The 22,352-nt window shown below is 29.0% G+C and overlaps 5 protein-coding genes across 5 annotated transcripts; 3 read left to right on the top strand and 2 right to left on the bottom strand.

Annotated features, from left to right (window-relative positions):
- Positions 1-8,923: 8,923 nt before the first annotated feature.
- OCT59_025053 (uncharacterized protein) lies at positions 8,924-11,632 on the bottom strand (the record flags this gene model as incomplete). The annotated part of the gene is made up of 10 exons (XM_025323294.1): positions 8,924-9,334; positions 9,402-9,484; positions 9,625-10,032; positions 10,099-10,279; positions 10,354-10,537; positions 10,615-10,845; positions 10,937-11,023; positions 11,088-11,211; positions 11,337-11,454; positions 11,534-11,632. 10 exons carry the CDS (start codon positions 11,630-11,632, stop codon positions 8,924-8,926), a joined length of 1,926 nt encoding a protein of 641 aa, XP_025175608.1.
- A 183-nt stretch (positions 11,633-11,815) lies between these two features.
- Positions 11,816-12,613, top strand: OCT59_025052 (uncharacterized protein; the record flags this gene model as incomplete). The annotated part of the gene is made up of 1 exon (XM_025333089.2): positions 11,816-12,613. The coding sequence occupies one exon, from the start codon at positions 11,816-11,818 to the stop codon at positions 12,611-12,613; it is 798 nt and encodes a 265-aa protein (XP_025175607.2).
- A 122-nt stretch (positions 12,614-12,735) lies between these two features.
- OCT59_025051 (Peptide methionine sulfoxide reductase B5) lies at positions 12,736-14,243 on the top strand. Its single transcript, XM_025318634.2, has 4 exons — positions 12,736-13,442; positions 13,515-13,613; positions 13,682-13,776; positions 13,855-14,243. The coding sequence occupies exons 1-4, from the start codon at positions 13,202-13,204 to the stop codon at positions 13,939-13,941; spliced, it is 522 nt and encodes a 173-aa protein (XP_025175606.2). The 5' UTR covers positions 12,736-13,201; the 3' UTR covers positions 13,942-14,243.
- Positions 14,244-14,686: 443 nt separating this feature from the next.
- On the bottom strand, positions 14,687-17,331 carry OCT59_025050 (uncharacterized protein). Its single transcript, XM_066135843.1, has 3 exons — positions 17,149-17,331; positions 17,024-17,078; positions 14,687-16,938 (listed from the first exon to the last, which is right to left on the bottom strand). The coding sequence occupies exons 2-3, from the start codon at positions 17,040-17,042 to the stop codon at positions 15,503-15,505; spliced, it is 1,455 nt and encodes a 484-aa protein (XP_065991830.1). The 5' UTR covers positions 17,043-17,078; positions 17,149-17,331; the 3' UTR covers positions 14,687-15,502.
- An 865-nt stretch (positions 17,332-18,196) lies between these two features.
- Positions 18,197-22,281, top strand: OCT59_025049 (uncharacterized protein). The gene is made up of 11 exons (XM_066135837.1): positions 18,197-18,288; positions 18,364-18,492; positions 18,576-20,025; positions 20,086-20,253; positions 20,330-20,401; positions 20,479-20,652; positions 20,755-20,803; positions 20,886-21,041; positions 21,113-21,445; positions 21,605-21,923; positions 21,999-22,281. The coding sequence occupies exons 2-11, from the start codon at positions 18,392-18,394 to the stop codon at positions 22,192-22,194; spliced, it is 3,018 nt and encodes a 1,005-aa protein (XP_065991829.1). The 5' UTR covers positions 18,197-18,288; positions 18,364-18,391; the 3' UTR covers positions 22,195-22,281.
- Positions 22,282-22,352: the final 71 nt, after the last annotated feature.

Raw genomic sequence — 22,352 nt, 5'->3', positions numbered from 1 at the left:
TTGAAAACTTAAAGTTTCTGTAAAGTTGCATAATGTGATGCGCATAATACACATAATATGCATGATAAATTTTATGATAATTTATTATATTGTGATTTTAGTAAAAATTATAACTTAATTCTGGTCAAAATTATAAATTACTGAGGATAGAATTTATAAATAGAGTTTGTATTATATTAGATCTTTCACAAAAATATCTTTTTCTTTATTCAATATGCTTCCAGCTAGTCCTATTTGGATTCATTTAATAAACTTGAACATGTGGCTGGTTTTCAGTAAACTCAGACACAATGTAAATACTGTAATTATAAAGTAAATGCTGCTACTAACAAATGCATTACATATTTAAAAACCTGTTTAAGTGCAAGTATAACAGTTCTTCAAAGATTTTTTAGACCAGATTTTCAATCAAAAATAAAGCAACGTAATAATTCTTATTTACTAACAGAATAAAATAATATTGATATTGTTACTGTTAAAAGATCTATTTCACAATCACAACCATTAATAAATAATTTTATTAATAGAATATCTTTAGCAGAACAAGATGAATGTGAATTATTGTAGTTTACTGATGTGGTTTATTTTTATTATTATCTAAATTAAAACTAATTAAAATCCTTTTTCAAAAACTTTGTTCTTACTTTAAATTACCTTTACAGAAAGCTTTATTGACAATATTACTTAATAATGTATATAATAATATAAAGGATGAAGTAAATAAATTGATTAATTTAGCAAAAAATATTTGCTTAATTTCTGATGGATGGTAAATACTTCTTTTAAACTGCTATTTATAAAAGAATTATTAATTAATGTAATTATTTATTATAATGTAATATTTCTAGGTCAAATATGATGCAGGAACATTGAACTAATTATATAATTACCATACCAAAACCAGTATTTTTCTCTGTTCATTAAACTGGCGAAATTAAACAAACAGAAAAAAACATTGCAGCTGATATTAATAATATTATATCACAAATTGACCATTTCAAACTTGCAGCAATTATTACTGACAACTAGAGTTCTGAATGGGTCAGATCGGGTCAGGTTAATTGATAAGCACATTGCCATGAAATTTTCAGGTCGGGAGTCGGGTCGGGTTATATCGGGTTGTCTGTTACCTGACATGTGACCTAAACCTGAAAAATTTTAGGGCTATTTTTATTAAAGTATTGAAAAAAAACGGTACAAAACTTTTTTTTTTAAATATAATATTATGAAAAAAAAATGTTTTTGCAACGTTTTTTATTAAAATATTGAAAAAAAATATTGCAAAACGTTTTTTTTATATAACATTATGAAAAAAATGTTTTCACAACGTTATTATTGAAATATCAAAAAAAAAATGTTACGAAACATTTTTTTAATATAATATTATGAAAAAAACGTTTTCGCAACGGTTTTTCTTAAAATATTGTGATTCAACATTTTTATATTAAAATCATATAAAAAAGTGAATCCCAATATCGCAACTCACTTTTATTATATAGTAGAATCAATAGTTTCAGGTCAACAGGTCAATCAGGTCAGGTCAATTTTCATACCTGACCTGAATTTCAGGTCAGGTCAGGTCAGGTTACCTGAATTTGGCTAACCTGTTCGGAGCTCTACTGACAACTCATCCTTAATGAAAAAAGCATAAAAACTTTTAGTTATCAAATATTTGAAAGTAGTTTTTTTTGACTGTGTAGCTCATTTTTTAAATCTTCTAATTAGTAATATTATGAAATTCTCTTGAAATAATACTATGAAAAAAGGAAAGATAATTATTAAATACTTCAAATCACATCAAGTTTCAGTTGCAATTCTGAAATGATATTAAAATTCCAATTATGATAAGAAAATTTTACTTAAATTACCTGTAAAAACATGATGGAAATTGTCAGTTATTTGTCTTAATTTACTTCAGTTAAATCAGTTTGCTATTAAATTAATAATAACAGAATTATTATGTAATCAACTATTAGAATTGATGATGATGTAAAAAGTATCGTATTAGATGATAGATTTTAGAAAGATATTAATAATTTGCTCAAAGTTTTTAATGAACTTATTATTGGAATTTCTATATTTGAATTAGATACGTCTTATTTATTTAAAGTAGTAGATTGGTATTACAATCAATTAGAATTATCAGTTAAAATATTGTTTTTTCTTTAATGAATATAATTAAAAATTAATTACTAATGAAAATTAAATTTTTTCAAGTTTATGTTAGAGTTTGGAACCGGTTGCACCAACTGGTTTAAAATTCGGTTCCAACCAATTTTTTGACAATTCGGTTTGACCTGATTTATATTCTGAAATTTGGTTTGCGTTTAAAGCAGGTGCAACCGGATATCCAAACCGGTTTGATATTAATAAAAGTTTATGCTCAATTTTAAATTTAACTCCGCAATTTTATAAAATAGAATATTAGATAGTAAATTTTTATATGTATATAATTAAATAAAATTTATAAAAAATAATAATAAAAAAAAATTATAAATAAATAATTGTATTATTTTTTTTGTAAAATATAATACTTTTTTCTGGCACAATAAATTTTTTAAGTGCTGATCATTTTATGTAATGTATTTTTATTAATCAATATCGTTTATTAAGCTAAATTTATATACAAAAACCAAAATTACAGCTATTGAACTAATCTAATGGAGGAAAAATATCAAAAATATCACTATTTTTCTTTAAGAACAGCATTTTGTCTACTAAATCTGGAGACAATCGAGTTCGCCTAGCTGAAATGTGGTTGCCTGCATCCGAAAATAGTCTCTCACTAGGCATGGATGCTGCAGGAATGGATAAATACTTTCTTGCAATTTGGAAATAAAACTGATAAAGTAACTTCGTTAACTTGCCGCCCATGCTTTAATGGATCGTACCTTGATCGATTTGTTTTTATTGCAAATAAAGTACAACTTCATCATTATCTCTTACATTTGTTTCCGTTTTTAATGCTTTAAAATATCATCATCATCTGAAGAACTAGTAATAATGCTATTAATACTATCTCTAGGTGAAATGTTCTTTTTTTGCATCGTATATAATACTTGAACTAATTCTTTAGCTTCATCTTTATCATTGCCATTGCACCAATCAAAGTTTTTAAAACGAGGATCCAGAAATGTTGCAACAAGCATAATATTGGATAAGACTCGCCAAAGTCATCCAAAGATAAGTAAATAAATACACGAACTTTTTGTAATAAGCCTTCTGTATTCACTGATTGCAAGTATTCTACAATATTTATATCATCCAAATTTGGTTCAACTGGATGAGATGTGGATGCTCCACCCCTTCTACGACCTCGACCTTGATTTTGTGTATTTCCACGTCTTTGATAATTAAATTGACGATGTAAATACTGCTAATGTTGTCTTATTCCACCTGATAGAATATATTCATCATCACTAACCATTTCAGAATCCTCTTCTTCACCATTTGAACCATAAACTAAATTAAGATACATTTCCAAGGTTTCATTTTTTTCATTAGGTGCAAAGTTATTTTTGAGTATATAAGTATATACATATATGGAACAACAAGGCTTAATGTTGGATATTTTGCACCACTAATTTTGCGTGTTATAGTTTCAAAAAATTCTAAAGTAATGACCATTTGTTAGAGAAATCTATTGTAAAAGTATAAACATTAATAAAAATTTAAATTTGTATAGAAAAGATAAACAAACTGAAAATTTACATTTTTTCATCTGGGGTTAAACATAATCGCTTCAATTTTTCACCTTCTTTTTGTGATGCTCAATCAGATTTTGAAAGTAAATCTGTAGATATACTTCTCATAAAATTACAAGAAACTCAAGAATCGCCTTCCTACGTTAAATAAGTTGATTGTCCATGAGTTTTGCCTATCTGTCAAAATTCTTGAGATTCACATATTCATTTTCAGATGAATTTGTTTGAGGATTCTGTCGTGCTGCATGAAGTTTTTCTACTTGTTTAGGTAAGCGAAAAAAGATCTGTAAACTTTTTATACGACGATGAAATGCTTTACATTGCTTCAAACCTTCTATTACTGAAAGTTGCAAAGTATGTACAACACAAGATTGGTGTTGAATTTGTTCAAGATAGTTTTCTCTTAATAAACGAACAGCTTTTACCATATTCATGCTATTGTCAGTGGCTATTGTAAAAGCTGTTGTAGTTAAATCCCAATTTTCTAATATTTGAAACAATTCGTCACAAATAACCTCACCAGTATGAGGATAAGAAAGGTGATTGCATGACAATAAAGCTTTTTGGAATTCAAAATCTGAAGTTAACCATGTTGCAGTTACACAAATATAGCTATACCGGGATTTGGATGTCCAAAGATCAGTTGTTAAATGTACTGCTACTGCTGTGTTTTTTAACAAGAACTGAAGTTGCTTTTTACTCCAAGTGTATGCTGAATAAAGCGCGATTTTTAATAGAATTATCACAAGAGATTTTATAACTCGGCTCACATGTCAATAAAAGATCTTGAAATGCTTGGTTTTGTAGAATGTATAAAGGTTGGACATTCTTGACAATAAAAGTAGTAACTTTTCTGGTAATTAGTTCTTGTCATTTAGGAGAATATGGTGATGAATTAAGATTTGTGAGTTCAACACATGGCTGTAAGATAATTAATATAATCCATAAGTTTTTTTGTATATATCATATGATTTAATTATAAATTAAAATACCTCTTCACTTTCATCCAGGTATTCCAAATAATTATCCTTCGTTATTTCATGTTTATCCCTTAAATGGTTTATTAGGTTAGTTGTATTCCCACTTTTCCAGCTATAGCCATAAACTTGTTTATTTGTATTTACATAATTTAATTCACAAATTTTACAATAAGCAAATTCTCCTGCTATACGAAAAAAAAATAATGTATGGCTGCAGTTTTTTCGGGTTGATACAGTTTGGCGTTGATTTTGTGTGATTGTGTCACCATCAGATATTGTGGAATTGGTGTCATCAATTGTTTCAGAATCAGAAAATGTAGATGACGATTACATTTTTTTTTTAAACTATTAATAAAAAAAAAATGTTTAAGTTTTTAGGATGCAAATTGATATAATAGTTAAAATACCGTGTGAATTTATTTTCATGAATTATTTTCATGAGAACTATTTAATTATGATGTAGTTTATTGCGAAATAATTAGTAGCAACCTGTTCCAAATCTGGTTCAAATATAGATCGCAGTATAATTTCATAAGTTAATTAAATAAAATCAGAATGTGATTAACTTTGTATTTATTTACCATAATTATCACAATATAATTATCACAATAAATATAAACCAGATGCACAAATCGGTTTTAACCGATTTTGTAAAAACCGGTTTGAAAAGGGTCAAACTGGTTGCACCCGTTTTAAATTCAGTTTTTGAAAATACAACCGGTTCCAAACTCTAGTTTATGTATTTGATATAATGGGAAATAATATTAAAAATATTATTGAAAAAAGGTGGAAAAGTATTTACCACCCTCTTGACAAGCTGCGTATCTACTTGATTCATCATTTTATGGGGATGTCACCTTACTTCTCATTCAATAAATATAATTTCACAATTTATCTAAAAGTATTATTCAGATAATACAGCAATTATTTGGATTCAAATCTTGAATTATAAGAAAAAAAATGGAGTTTTTATGAATACACTTGTTTAGAAAACTGCCAGTAAAGTTGATTCTATAACTTGGTAGTGTAGAAATTTTAGTTATTCTACATCTGAACTTACTCAAATAGCAAAAAAAATTCTATTTATTCCAATATCATCTGCTACATCTGAAAGAAATTGGTCAGTATTTGCATATATTCATGATAAAAAACAAAACTGGCTGAAAGCTGATTGTGTCTTAAAATTAGTATATATTTTTAGTAATTAAAATACAAATACCACAAGAAATGCCAAAATGGAAAAAACTTACAAATGAGTTGAATAAAAATATTTTGTTAAATAGTAGTGAAAGTGAAGAATAGAGTTTTAATAATAATGAAACTGAAATAAAGTGAAGGACTATATATATTTATAAATTTTAATATATGATACTAAATAAAATATTTTTTTTTATAACAAACTGGAATAGTAAATATATTTTTTTTTTTAATTGATTTTTTATTTTTTTAAAAAAAACATCAAGTTTTTTATATACACTGAATTTTAAAAGTAAATAAAGAAAAGGATTTTTTTTATTTATTTGATTTTAAAAAAATAATATTTCTAACATTTCATTTTTAATTTTATTTTCTAAAGATGCTGAATTTTTATATATATTAGATTTTAAAGAAAAATAGAAATTTTTTATTTGTTAACTTTAAAAAAATATTTTTAATGTTCTAAGACTTTCAGATTTCTTGTATATACTGGATTTTAAAGGTAAATTAAAAAGAAAAGGGTTTTTTAAAACTAAAATAAAGGTTATTATAGAAAATTAACCCTTTACTAATAGTTTTTACCTTACTTTTTTCTTAAATTCTATTGGTTAATTAGCTAAAAAGTAAAAAAATCATAACAATGTAATATAAATTTTTTTTTATAGTAGGATTTGCAAAGAATTTTATATATGATTTTTATCTTAGACCTGGGGTAACCTATCTTATAAGTAAGCGAAAAATATTTCTAATATTTTATTTTTTATTTTTTTTTAAAAAAAACATTGGTTTCTGTATATATCAGACTTTAAAGGCAAATAGGAAGAGATGCTTTTCTTATTATTTATTTGATTTTAAAGAAACATTTTTAAGTTTTAATATTTCATTTTTATTTCTTTTTTAGGATTTCAAATTTCTTGTATATACTGAACTTTAAAGGTAAATTGGAAAGAAGAAGGGTTTTTTTATTTGTTTAACTTTAAAAGAAATGTTTCTAATATTTTATTTCTTATTTTAAAGTAAATTGGAAAGAGCAGGTTTTTTTATTTATTTGATTAAAGAGATGTTTCTAATGTTTTAACTTTATTTTTTTTGTAGAAATATAGTTTAAACTTAATTGTTTTTTTATTTTGTTTATTTAATCTTAAAAAGTATAAAAGAAAGTGTTTAAAAAAATAAATAAGCAACAATTTTTGTACAAAATTTTTTGCTTTGGACTTATAATGGTTTCTGTTTCCTAGTTATAGGAATATGTAAATTCATGTAATCTTTCCTTTTACAAGGAATACCATTTTCTTTGAATATAATAATTTAAAAAATAAAAATTTTACTATAGAAATATATATTATAAAATTTATACTTGTTATAGTAAATATTATATGAATTGTTGGATATATTATTTACAAATTACATTTAAATACAAAATTGATGATAAGTGATAACAATAAAATTATTTGTATAAGGAATTAAATTTACAAGATTATATTATGAAATGCCAAGTTATTATCAGATAAAGAAATTATAGGTATAATTTGAGCAAAAAAGAATGTAAAAATTAGAAATAATACTTGTTTAAAATTTAAAGGAAACTTTTTTTGTATTGATATAAAAGTTTACTATAAAGAAAATCTCTCGTTTTTGTGAATATTCGTTGTAGTAAAAAAAATTTGCTGAAACCGAATAAATGGATAGCTTTAGGCGGTAAATTTAACTTTGCCTATTCTACACACGTGATAATGTTGAATACACGATCAAAATAAATATCAATGATGGATACGCGAATTTGTCACGTATAATTCGTATGTATTTATTTACGTATTCTTTTCTAATTGAAAGCAAATTTTGCAATATAACAAACATAACAAACATAAAAATATTCACAGCTCGTGTTCAAAAAAACTTTCTAGTGAGCTTACACGAAAAAAGTTACAAAATGGAAGACAAAAACAAGTTTAAAGCGCCTTCGGTAAAAATTGGACCTATGACTGAATCATACACGTATCACTCGCCAACACCAACAATACTATTGGAAACACAGAAACCCTGCATTCTTGGCGTAGACGAAGCTGGTCGAGGACCAGTCCTTGGTCCTATGTGCTTTGGGGTTGCTTATTGTGCAATTTCCGAATATGAAGAATTGATAGACGAGGAATATAAAGACAGCAAAAAGTTGGACGAAAAAAAAAGAGAATTATTACTTCAACGTATTATTAATAATCAAGATAATGTTGGGTGGGGAGTACGTTCTTTGTCACCTCAAGACATTTCAACAATGACTATACGTGATAAAATTAATCTCAACGCACAATCTCACTCTTCCACTATACAACTAATACATGATGTCATAATTACTGGGGTAAACATTAAAAAAATTTATGTTGATACGGTTGGACCACCAGAAAAATACAGGAATTTACTCGCAGCACAATTTCCCCAACAGGAAATAATTGTTGAGAAGGCTGCTGACGATAAGTTTCCTATCGTTAGTGCAGCAAGTATTTGCGCAAAAGTAACTCGAGACCATATTTTAAGAGATTGGTGTTTTATTGAAGAAAATTTAACTGATCCCGACTTGTACAAATATGGTTCCGGTTATCCCAATGAAAAAACCAGACTATGGCTAGAAAGGAATGTATATCCTAATCTTTTGGGCTTTTATCCTTCGATTGTAAGATGGCATTGGAAACCTGCCAGACAAATCCTTTATAATAAAGGAATGATTTCCCTTAGCCAAATTGATAATCCGACTTGGCCAGACCTTGAAAATACAGCTAACAAAGACGATATAACTAGGACAAAAACTAATCTTGTGAAACAAAAAAGAAAGTTGGTGTACGGCGGAAAAGGGAAAAAATCAATTGAAGGAGGGACATCTACACCTTCAATTAGAGAATATTTTGCAAAAAAAACCTAATACTAGCTTTGGAAGTGGTTTAAATGACAAAGATTTTAAAAAAGTGAATTTGCTCCTTATAATTGATTAAGAAATTTTACATAATTAAAATTAAGTTTACTAAAATACTCAAATTCCAAAACTGGTTGTGATTAAATATCGTAACCATTTGCACCACGATTCTTCACGTTCTTTTTCCCTTTTTTGTGATGTTTTTTAGCAGATGATATTAAAACAGATGGTGATCCACCTTCATCATTTGGTTTTCCATCATCATTGAGTTTATCGTGGATAGAATATAATTTGACTCTGCTAAATTCACCTGCGTATTTCCCTTTAATTTTTGGTAATTGTGCTCGATTGCTGAAAAATGATTTATCAAAGGCTCGAGATTTTCTACTAACATTTATTTCTGTAAATGATTTTGACATATCGTCTTCATGTGTTATAGTGGATGAAGGTGGTAACGTCTTTTTTGTATATAATTTCAAATTATGTAATTCAGCGTTGAATTCCAGCGGAGATATTTCAGCTAATGGTGGATGACAAAATGGAAGTTTGCCCTAAAATCAAAAAAAAATTTAATCTTGAGAAAATAATAAAAAGAGTAAATTCGAAATGGCAAACTACATTAACATAATCTTTAAGTATGTAACGTGCTGCTCGTGATTCGTCAAGATTACCGTGTCCCGACTTCGTGAATCCTCTCGCACCTAAATTAAAAGACTGTGTTAGTGGTTATTAAAGAGAATTTTATCCAAGCCAAAATTGTATAACTCTCAGTGCAAATTGTAATTCCGACAAAAATTATGTGATTTCCTGTATTGGCTTGGAGCGGTTTACCAAACCTTACCTGCATAAGCAACCAACAATTCTTCTGCTGTTGGTATACCATTTCCACCTTCTTCTGGTGATTTGGTGCAAATTTTGATACCATAAACAACTTCAAGAACGGATTTAGGTATTCGTTGCACAACCAACGCTACAGGACCAGTATGTTCCCTTAATTGATCTATCGGCAACACTCCATTGCAGACCATATCAGCATTTGTAGTGGCAAAATTTGGGAATACTAATCCGGGACAATCACATAATACTAATGAAGGTGAAAGATGAATAGTTTGGAAATGCTTTGTCTTTCCCGGAGTTGATGAAACTGAAACTCGTTTTTCTCCAAGTAAAGCATTTATTGTCGATGATTTGCCAACATTTGGATATCCAACTAAACCAATTGTTAGTTTCTTATTGGGATCAGCAGAATCTATTATGGAAGGTACCGTTAATTGCTTCCAATTTAATGGTCATTAATTTATATTTAAATATGTACCTTTAATATCCTGAGCTTCAGCAACTAATAAAGAAACTAGGTTAGTAACTGTTTTAATTCGTACTTTTTCATTATCATCTACATTGTGCTCAGAGTTTAGATCTTTCTTAGGTAAAGTTTTAAAATTGATGTATGCGTCATCTTCCGAATCCTCATCTTTACATGAATTTTTCACATTCTGCTTTAAATATAAAACAAATTAATAAAACATTATTTATATTAGCATATAGTAAGTATACGAAATATTTGTTTTACCTTTTCAGAAGACCATTTAGTTGTTGATTTGCTTCCATCATTACTGTTATCCTGAGATTCAAGTGTACTATTATCAGCATTCATCACTTCTGATTGTTCTTTGTCAAGTTTTTCTTGTGCCAGAAAAGCAGAAAAGAAAATGTATCGAATACCTTGTGTATCAAGATAATCTGCCCAGGCACGCCTTATGAAGAAATAGCATAATTTACAACGTGGTTTCGATTGTTATATACTGAAGTGATGATAATTTTGTTCACGCACCTTTGATTAGCACTTAATAGATCCGCTTTATTAATTAATAACAAATTCTTTTTTTTTTCATTAACTTCTTTAACATATTTTTCTAAATCCTTTGATCGAAAAAACAGTGGGTTTCTTGCATCAACAATTTGTACCACCAAATCAGATCTTTCGATTACGCGCCACAATTGACGCCATACTTCTAGATTACGTTCAAATGGTGTTAGAAGAAATTCGTCTTGTTCTTGGAGACTATTAACAAAAATTTAGTATTCAAATGGATTAAGACAATGTTGGCATTTATTGCAATAAAATGTGCTTGGGATTATTAATGATTACATACAATGCTAAATCACGTCTCCACTGTAAAAATGCATCCCTTTCATTTCGTTCTAATTGACTAGGAGTAGTCGTTTTATCCCATTTTGGCCTAACAAAATCACGATATAACTCAGTATTTATTTAGAAAAATTATTTTTATTCTTTTAATATACCTTCTTGGTATTACTAGTCTTTCTATATTAGCTTCTTGTCTTGCTAAAACTTCCTTTTCCTTTTCAGCACTCAGAAGAAAAGGATTGTGGTAAGTGTTTGTTACCACCTTGATATTTAACTTTTCTAATTAGAACAAGAATCAATATAAATAATTTAATTATAATTAACTTCACGTTCAGTTTATAATATTTGGAATTACTCTATAATACCTTGCCATTAAGCATTAAAAAGAAATGTCAAAAAATTACCAGCGGTAAATTGAGTTCCTGCTAATTGAGCTGTACTCAAAAATTCATCCAAATCACGCTGTTGAGTTATAGATCGTAATTTTGTCCAACTCGCACCATCATCCAAATCTGTGGTATGCTATTTTTAATTGATACAATACTTTGAATTTTATATCTGTAAGTTTAAAATACGAATTAATATTGTTAATTATAAATACCAAGAAAGTATCGCCGTCTTTTGGCCTTGTATTCCCCTTAAATCGATCTCTGATAATTGCTTTTCCAAGCCCTGTATCTTTTTTTGATTTTGGACGCATTTTATTTTAATAATAACAGGAACAATTTAGTTTTTTTTTTTGATCTAAAAAAATTTCAATTTTTATTTGCAAATTGTGTAACTTTAATTACTATTTGTAATCGGCGAGCTGAAAATTTATTACTAATGCTCACGAATATTCAAGTTTTTTAAAACCCAAACACAAGTTTAGAAGAGAAAAAAGATGCCTTACAAAGTTTTACCAATTCCGAGACTATTTTTTACAAAATGTATCATTTATAATGAAAATGTGATTCTAACAAGAGTCTATTCAATTTCAAGCATTTCAAGCAGTAAGAAACATGATCGTCGTTATGTTACAACTAACGACAAACTTAAAGATTGGGCAACAATACCTTCACCAACACCATTTGATATTTTCGCGTTACCAAAAACAGCGTCCGATGAAGAAATAAAAAGCAGATATTATGAATTGGTTAAAATATATCATCCAGATAAAAACTGTGATAAATCACCGGAACGATTTCGAAAAATAGTGAAAGCATACGAGATTTTAAATAATAAACATAAAAAAGAAATGTACCTTAGATTTGGAGTTGGATGGGATTCACCCACAGTTATAACCGCCGCTACTTCATCCAATGTATCTAATAGAAGTCGATTTTCTAATCATGCTTATTATCGAGAATGGAAAGAATATGATGATACGTATAAGGGTGAGTTTTCTAAAACAGAAAGATTTATGTCTAACCCTTATTTCGCAGCATTTGTAATTACGGCAACGTTATTTGGAGTAGCGATTCAATATATGAGATTAGAGAGTTCTATGGGGTGGATTAGAGCTGCTGAGGAAAGACATCACCTTAAAGCAGCACATTATTTAGCTTCTGCAAAAAGAGAAAGTCAACTATTCGGAAAACGAAAAAAAGCAGAAATGATGTTGGATTTACTTCATACTAATGGAGTTAAAGACCAAAATGTGTGTAATAGTGCAAGTATATTAAATTCCTTGATAGAGTAGAGTAATAGTATAAATCACGTGATTGCTGTAAGTTTACAAAGTTTAAAAATCCCATAATTGTTTAAATTATTTATAAATAACAAATTCAAACAAAAATTTTGCCATATTGGTTTGATGGATAGATTCACCTCTCTTCCTATTGTTTTGACATTAGATGCTAGAGAGTAGGTAATTTATCGATTGACACATAAGGAAGCACACAGTATAAGTAGTGGTGTATATTTCCAGTCAACGAACCAACTACTAAAGCTTGAACTTTTAATGTACTTGAGCTTTGAGCTTTCCTCTTGGTTAGTTCGGCTTAGTTGAGCATAAAAGCTTAAGAGCGTTGTATATTCCTTGTCTTTTCTGAATTCAATCTTATCACTATGTGATATTGACTGTTGAGAAAAACCATACGACGAATATTTGCAAATTTGTAATCAAACATGAAGGAGAAAATAATTACCGAATATAGTAATCATATACGTTGAATAAGAATTAAAAATTCTGTCATTACAATAGCATACAAATTAACCTATTATGTTTAAATGTATTTATAAAATGAAAATCTCATTTTACGTTATATAATAAATAAATTCATTTCAAATGTTACTTAACCGTTTTAAAATTCTATCATTATCGGTTCAAAGAAATATTTTTGTTCATCGTAATTTAATTCCATTATCACAATTCCATCATTCTAGTAATTTGTCAGATAGAAAAATGTCAAAAGAACGTTCAGAAGATGAATGGCGTGTGATTTTATCACCAGAACAATTTCGTATAATTCGACAAAAAGGAACCGAACCACCAGGTTCTGGTGAATACAATAAATTTAAAGGAAAAGGTAATAATAGTGATATATATATATATATAACGATTCAATTTCTTTTATTAATAAAGTATAACAAAACAACAGGAATTTATAACTGCGCTGCGTGTGATACACCACTTTACGTTTCTGACACCAAATTCGATTCAGGTTGTGGTTGGCCTGCATTTTTTGAATCCATTCCCGGTAAAATTAATTTTCATCATTCATAACTTTAATATTGTTCAAATTGTTTATTTTTCTTGATAAATTAGGTGCAGTAAATAGTAAAGAAGACAATTCATTAGGAATGAAAAGAACAGAAATTACATGTGCTGCATGTGGTGGTCACTTAGGTCACGTTTTCAAGGTATTTATTTATTTATTCATAAAAAATGTTATTGCTAGTTTTGGTTATATTGAAAAAGTAAATGATTTATTTATTTAGGGTGAAGGTTGGAAACATACACCTGCTGATGAACGACATTGTGTGAATAGTGTCAGTATTAAATTCAGCCAAGAAAACAAAGAATAAAAATACTTTTGGCTATCTATTTTCTGAATAACAATACTTATTTTAATAAATAAAGTATATTAAATCGAAATTAGTGAGAACATAATATTAAATCACATGATGCAGTTTGATTATCTTTATCTGTAATTGTCTTTATTGATTCTTCCTTGTCTCCTAAAATGATCTTTAACGCCTCAACGGCCAACGATAATCATGATAACTTTTTCGATTTCGAAGCTAGGAATTATCTAGAAAGCGTATATTATTAATAACACCAATATGTCTATAATAAAATAAAATAAAATGGAACTGATCTACCTCCGAACCATTAAATTGTTTCACTTTCAACAACGATCTGTAACAATTGGCATGGACCACTGCATATTATGAAACAATTTAATGCAAAAGAAGTATTCATTATTATTTGACTATTTTGCCGGAATGATTGGAGTCGTATGACAATCATATTTTTCATAGATAACATAGATAATTTAGATAATTTTAATTTTGAAATAGATGAGAAATCCGCAGAAAAAATTTTGATCAAAAATCATAAATTTTATGCTTAAATATTTTACTAATTTTTTTTAATTTTTACCGGAATTTATCAAAAATTATATTAGATAATTATAAATATGTCATAACGAAACTATTATTTAAATTTTTTTTTTAAAAAAAAACAATTCTCTAGAAAAAATGAAGTAAAAAAAAAATAATAATAAATATAATAAAAAGCTATTGAATTAAAAAAAAAAACTTTCTCTTATAAAAATTCAAAATATTTACTAAAAAAATTTATAAATGTATATATATATATATAACGATACAGACTAATTCAAAATACATCAAAATTTACTATCTAAACCTACTTAATGAGTAAATTTTTTACTAATAAAAAAAACATCATCCTCTCTCTCAAATAAAAAATAATTAATATTGTTACTGATGTAAAAAAAAAAGAAAAATAAAATAAAATAAATAAATTAAGTTTCAAACTAAAAAAGGGAACTTCTAGCTAAATATTTTATTTCTTAACCAAAAAGAAAAGAAATGAATTATTGTTAGTAACAATTTGTTTCTCATTTTTGAAAAACACCAGGCTAAATATTGATAATGATCACAAATTGCCACTACAAAAAGTAAGAAATAAAAGATGGGATGAATAAAAAAAATGTAGTAATGAAACTAAATTCAGAAAATGTACGTAACAATACATATAAAAAGTTGATATTTCTTTTTATTCACGAAGATAAGACAACAAACTTTTTTTAAAAAAATCGGGGATAAAAAGGAAATAATATATAATTGATGTAAACAATATCTTAAAATTTTCTATCAATAAAGTTTTTCAAGATAGTCCATAACAATAACCTGAATAATGAGATGTGTTCCTTTATTTAATGGAACATGAAAATGAATCGATAAAGTAAAAATAACTAAAATAATCAGTATATAATGTTCATTTGACTTCAAATTGTAAAACATATATATTTATTTGCACCTGTTATTAACACTCAATCAACAAAGCTCCGGAATACTTTGACAAACGTAATAAGAAATTTGAGATACTGATTAAAGCCTATTATGGATCTCCCAAAGCTTCTTTCAAAATTTCACATCGTCTTTCAAATATTCTCAAAGCATCTTCCTTCTCCTTTCTAGACATTTGATCTACGAAAGATTTGAACTTGGATTCATCGTTATTATCAAATTGTGGCGTAAGGAAAGCAGAAAGAACAGGATTTTGATCTTTATGTTCATCCGTTGTATCTACCTGCATCTGTTGTTGTTGTTGACGGCGTTCTTCCATCAGAATTTGTTCTCGTTGACAAGTAGCAGCTGTAGCCAAAGTTAAAAGAGCAGGTGCAATATGACTTGGCGACATAATCATTGGCATTATAGGTCGTTGATTAGGAAGAATAGTGTGATATGTAATAGATTTATTTGAAGACATCGGACTTCCGTTCAATGAATTTATGCCATCAATAGAATCTTCAGTATTATGACCATCTTCAATATGGCCATATTTGTTCCAATCGCGACGACGACGTTGAATTTTTGACTTACGCATAGCGATAGGACGGTCTCTATTATGCAATTTAGCATACAATCCACAAGCATTACACAATGGTTGTCCTTTATCATTCTTTCGCCATAAGGGTGTTTGTGTTTGGCCACAATTAGCACATTGAATTTGTATATCAGCCATCGTTGATGATATCGTTGATGGTGCTATCGTGGTAGATGGTGCAGGTGGTATAGTTGAAGGATGTAAAGATGGAGGTGGTAAGGAAGATGTATTTGGTAAGGCTGTTGATGGCATATTTGCAGGTCTTATGGTTGGCGATGCAACGGGTGTGGATGTCTGCGTTACAGTCGGACGCATATACGTATTTTCAGAAACCGCTGATATTGAACGGGTAGGTGTTGGTGTTCTTGTCGGTGAATCGATGGATCCTAATTCTGGTGCTACCTCTTCACCATTTGATTCCTGCCCTAATGGTTGTTCCGAGGATGACTGGTCAGAATAATCTTCCATAACAACATCAGTATCATCTTCAGTATCCTCATCTTCATCATCGTCTTCTTTTGATGCGGGTAAGATATAAGGATAAGATTTTGCTGACGTTGTTCTAGTTTTATGTATAATATGTAAAGGTCTATGAACATGATACTGTTTAAAATATAACCCACATGCATTACAAAGTGAATGCATTCTATCTGGTGTTCGACGCCAGAGTGGTGTATTTTTTATACCGCAATTATAACATTGAAGTTGACGAGGAGGTTTAGCACCATGTCTTTTTGATTCTCTATGACTTGAACTAGCACTGCCATCAGCTGATTGTGTTCTTGAAGCTTGGTCTGAAACAAGAGCTGTTGTAACTGACTGAAGTGCTGTGATATGTGTATCAAACTCACTAGGAGTTGGTGGTGTAGTAGATATTGGCGTTGTTTGCGATGACACAGTCTCAGTAGAAACGGAAGAATCGGCAGAGTTACGACGAGACGAAGCGACTATATAAGAAATCAGCATCTAGTGTCAGATTATTACTATTTGTTTCTTTTGTTTTTTAAATAAATAATAAAAAATATAACTCACGACTTGGGTATTGGTCCATTTCTTCGTTTTATTCAGCTTGAAAAAGTAGTAGGTGCTAACATCTCGTTATTGTAAAGAAAACACAATGAAAATACCTTGCATAATAATAAAGAATAAATACTTACCAGACTCTTACCGGTAAAGTACTGGAGGAAGAAAATTTAAAAAAATGCTTTAAAACTAACTAATAGTGAGAGAAGTAGTTTATAAAGTTAAAAGTCTAAATGTTAGTTTTTGGTATAGGGTGGCAAGGACATTGTAGAGTTGAGAGAAAACAAGAACCAGCAGATTTGTATACTGCTTCTAGTTGATCGTATGGTTCCATCAGATCATTGTTTCCACAAATCTCTTTGTGCACTGCCCAAAATCATGTATACGTCATCAAATCGTGGCGATTAGCGATTGGAATAGCCAATCAAAATTCACGAATCTATCCGCAGATATATAACTGATATCAATAATAAAAAATCGGGCATGATCATTTTCTTGAACTCCGAGTACTATAGTGAGTAAACTGCGCCCATTGCTCATTTTTCCCACTGAACATCTCAAGATATTTTTTACGTTTGATGATAAAATCATTGGTTATGAAAATTATCATTGATAAATTATTCAATAGATTTAAGTAATTATCATTTAACCTAATTAGGTTAGACTCCTCATTATGTAGTTGGTTTTTGAAACAAAAAATTATGATGTAAAAATTAAATCACTTTTATTATATACAATAAATCTAAAAATACTTTTATAAAATCTTATATATATATATATATATATATATATATATATACATATACATTATGTAAAGTCAACCTTTTTTAATGCCCTGGAATCAATATATATTGATTTTCGAAAATGTGATTAACCATAATTGTACCAATTAACACAAAAAAAAAGGACAATTTCATATCTCGGATAAAAAAACAAAATGAAAATGAAATTATTTCTTAATTCGCTTTTCCGTAGTGTCACTTTGGATTTCTTTTTAAATAAAAAAGTCATATTTGCAAATCTAGCCATTATTTTCTAAATTAATTGATTTGATTACCTATAATCGCGTAAAAAAGTAAAAGTTGATTTACTTTGTATTTTTTGAGGATGTATACAAAAGTTTTATTTTTGAGGGGAAAGAATTTCAAGTATTTGTATTTGTATAGTTTATATTTATTTAGTATTGATCTTCATTTTATTTATTATCTTTGATAACTTTGAGAATTTAAACTGTATACTTCTAACAAAAATTATATAATCGTTCCGGTCACCTGGTATGGAGTGTACTCTTACTTTTCACGATCAACGATTTCGTTCTTACTTTCTTTACCAATTTTCGCATTCATCAGTCGAATCGCGTAAAAGTTCTAAATTAAAATGAGCGTCAAAAGAAAGTTTACAACCGATTTCCCTGTAACAGCAGTTAAACCTGACGATGAAAAAGATGATCAGAATGGCTTTCTCAACGTTAGAGATAGGTATATATATATTTTAGATCTTTATAAAACTCCTTATTTTGAAGTTATTCAAAGTTTACTTACACTTATCTGATTATTGATAGTGGTATATTACTACCTGCTTTACGATTCTCTCGAGAAAATAATTTAAAAGCTTCTTTTACAAAATATTCCGTTCAAAATAAAATCTTTTTTCGTCCAGATTTACCTGAAAATTCCCTCCCAATTCCATATACAGGTCTTCTTGGAACTTGTACTTTATCTATAGGTCCATTTTTATATTTGGATACTCAAATTTATGAACTTTTATTCGTTAGTCAGCAAATTCTCCTTGATCAAAATCAAACGCAAGACGCGTCACATTCATTTTCTCAACAAGTTCATTCACAAACTCAACAACAGAATCAACAACAAACTCATCAATTTTTTCAACAACAACCTCAACAACTAGCTTTTACAACTGTACATCACACACCACAAGCACAACCAACGTTTGGTCAAACATCATATCCCACAATAAGACCTTTAGCTCCCGCTCCAATCATGACAAATTTACAGTCGTCCCCTCAATCATCTTCTCGTGTATATAAACAACCTGCAATACAACCACGACCACAACCACAATCACAAGTATCTCAGGTACCTCAATTAACACAAGTGATATCTCATCCTCAAGTTCAGCAGCGAATGCCTATACCGCGTTTATCTTCACAACAACCTAGAACGAGCCCAACAATCAGTTCTTCATCATCGTCTTCAAATAATTCTGTTAGATTCTCGCCTCAATTGACAAGTGTTATGCAAACGTTACTTCAAACCTACAATCCAGCACAGATATTAGCAATACAAAAACAATTATCTCAGCCTGAGACAGCACCTAACTTATCGCAAGAACAGAAAAATGCTTTAATTAATCATCTAAGTTATCTGTTAGCATCACAATCCAACACTTCATCTCAACCTCTTGCTGCACCTGTGTTGCATCAACGTCCTAATTCTCATTCAATTTTATCGAAGACTACACAATCGCAACAATATCAATCGGGACAATTCTTACTTTCACAAGATCAGACTTCGGAGAAACATCGTCCAGTTCAACCATCTTCCGAACAGCAGCAACCAACTTCATTACCTAATGAGCAAAATCAAATGATACAATCAGATTCGTTAACTGAGCAAAATCGGGAGATTCAATCGCTATCGTCACCAGAACGACAAACAACGACATCTTCACAAAAACGTAATGTTTTCCAACAACTTAGTCCATCTTTAGAAAATCATGTGGAAGTTGAACTTCCTTTACAGAAAAGACAAACGGTTAACTCATTGTCCTCGCAGAGAATGTTAGTAGCTACTGAATCTGCTCATTATGCAGCACTTAACAAGTTTAAAATATGGAATCAACCTGCAGAAATTCCCGCATCTACTGCATATGAACATGCAGTGAGATGCGAGGTAATTTTAACGTTTAAGGAAGATCGAAAAACTAGATTTTTGTTTCCCAAAGATGCTATTATTGAGCGTAATCCAGAAGGCGATGATAATTTTTACGAGGTAAATGGGAAAACTTAATTTTATTTAGTATTATTAATTTATTAATAAGATATATAATAGGTTATTGCAAGTTATGTTTCGCCATCTGATGAAAATGACGTGAAAAGATCTCGTGATAACCCAGAAGAATGGGAAATTAGCATAAAATCGGTAACTGAAGAGATATGGAACGCGTTATATAGAACTGTAAATGATGAAGATACGGTCGAACGTTTAATGGATGAAAAGGTACGTTGTTAATCTTAATCGTATTGCATCCTATTAATCCGAAGTAATCTAAAAAAAAAATTTGTTATATTTCAAGCTTAAACGTAAATGTAAAGAACGTTACTTACAAATGCGCGTTCCTCGTGACTTTAATAGGGAAAAAATAAAGGTATATTGAAAGAAAAATTTAATTTACTATCGAGGATTTTCATAATTTTAATTAAATATATCTTTTTAATCTTTAAGAAATATCAAAAAACATGGACAACAACGATACACGTTAATGAAAGTAAAACAGTAGACGAAGTAATTGATATTGAAAAAAAAACTGATGATTCAGAGATAGACGTGGATATCGATATTACAGTTGGAAGGAAAAGAGGAAAACGAAAAGCTCCAGGACAAAAAAGGACAGCATCTGTAAGTAATTTTATTTCTCATAATATTTTTAAAAGGGGAAATTTATTTTATTCAGAAATTAATATTTTTATATTTTTAAAAAAAACTATATTTCTTTTTAAGACAGTTGCCAAAAAAGTCAGAAAAACAAAAAATACTTCTAAAAATGATAGTATGAATTTATTTATTTCGACATGGTGGTAATATAATTTATGGAATTTTAAATTTATTAATCGTATTTTTTTTTTATCTAGCTAGTAAAAAAACAAAGTCTTCTACAAACACGTCAAAAAAATCGAGATCCGTTCTTGATCCAACTGGTACTGTAGAACCGAGCTCTGAAAAGAAAAATTGTATGTACTGTGGTGCAAGATATACTCCAATGTGGAGAAGAGGACCTAAAGGGCCAGGTAAATCTTAATGATTTATCATAACACTTAAAATTTTACACGTGTTAAAACATAACAACATTATTATTTAGGAACTCTCTGTAACGCATGTGGAGTAAAGTGGAAACAAGGAAAAATCATAATCGAAGAAAGCCCAGATGATGATACTGAGCCTAATAATTCCATACCAGTCGTTCAACCTTCTAAATCAAGGAAATCATCGATTTCTGCCGGAAAGGCTACTGCACATTCTTCACCTGCAAAGCCAGGAAAAAAACCTAATAGGTTACTTTCATTTAACGAAGATGCAATTTCACATACAGATGAAGATGAAAATCGTGCTGAAAAAACTCGGGTATCACGCAGAGGTTCTACCACAGGAACACCTAAACGTGGTAGAAGAGCTTCATCATCGTCAAAGAAAGGTGCTATTCTTCATATTTTCCATTTACTACCTTGATTATATTGTATTCGAGACATTATTTTCATCTCGATATTTAGGTATAGACAGAGCACAAATATCAGGCAAATATAGGTTTAGTAGATATTTATGCAACATTTTTTTTTTTATCGATAATACTTAGAACCTGAATCAGTTCCGGAAACTCCTGTTTCTAAACCTAATTTTACGCCATCTCAAAATTCATCGGTATTCCCTATGGAACTTGCAATTACTTCAATTTCATTTGGTCCTGGATTGGCAATTTTTTCGGAACCCGATTGTTACGTAACTCTCGAAAAAAATAAAATATTAATTGGCTTAAAAAAAGATGGCCACGATCCAACGGAAATCGAAATCTGGAAAAATTATATAGATGACATCAATTACTCTGTCGAGAAAGATTTGTCGACAGGATATCCAATGTTAGAGGTAACAGTGAATATAGGACAATATATTACTAGGTAATAATTTTAATAATAATAATGACGTTATAATGATTGTTATAGTGATTAAAGACTAATATAAAATTTCTCTAGGTTCGACATGGTAATACTTGACGGAGAACATTCCTCTGTTGTGTTCAAATTCGTAAATTTAGATTTGAATTTTGAACCAGGGTTACTTGCAGATAGTGGTATCATTGTTGACGAAGGCAATGACACGATTGATTTGCGAACACTTTTTCAAAGATGGTCTGCTATTGAAATGGACGAGAATGCTAGTTATTTTTGAATATGATTTTTGTGAGAGGTAGCTTAGTAACATATTATAATAAAAAAAAAGTTAATATAAATCAAATAAAATTTCTCCTTTAAACTATTCCTATATTGGTTTGTAAAAAAATTTAATAAGGAAATTTGAGTGAAGTTCCTTATTCATCATAAATACAG

Source organism: Rhizophagus irregularis, chromosome 5 (genome assembly GCF_026210795.1).
Source record: "Rhizophagus irregularis chromosome 5, complete sequence".
NCBI classification, from domain to species: Eukaryota; Fungi; Glomeromycota; class Glomeromycetes; order Glomerales; family Glomeraceae; genus Rhizophagus; species Rhizophagus irregularis.
Note: the sequence above shows the minus strand (reverse complement) of the source record. Positions and strands in the feature narration are given on the sequence as shown.

Bases quoted from the DNA above. Each gene is read 5' to 3' on its own strand.
- OCT59_025051 (XM_025318634.2), top strand. From the start codon at position 13,202: ATGTTACTTAACCGTTTTAAAATTCTATCATTATCGGTTCAAAGAAAT. The intron at 13,614-13,681 runs GTAAAATTAATT...TTGATAAATTAG, and splicing joins ATTTTTTGAATCCATTCCCG to GTGCAGTAAATAGTAAAGAA. The intron at 13,777-13,854 runs GTATTTATTTAT...TTATTTATTTAG, and splicing joins ACTTAGGTCACGTTTTCAAG to GGTGAAGGTTGGAAACATAC.
- OCT59_025049 (XM_066135837.1), top strand. From the start codon at position 18,392: ATGAGCGTCAAAAGAAAGTTTACAACCGATTTCCCTGTAACAGCAGTT. The intron at 20,804-20,885 runs GTATGAATTTAT...TTTTTTATCTAG, and splicing joins AAATACTTCTAAAAATGATA to CTAGTAAAAAAACAAAGTCT. The intron at 21,924-21,998 runs GTAATAATTTTA...AAATTTCTCTAG, and splicing joins ATAGGACAATATATTACTAG to GTTCGACATGGTAATACTTG.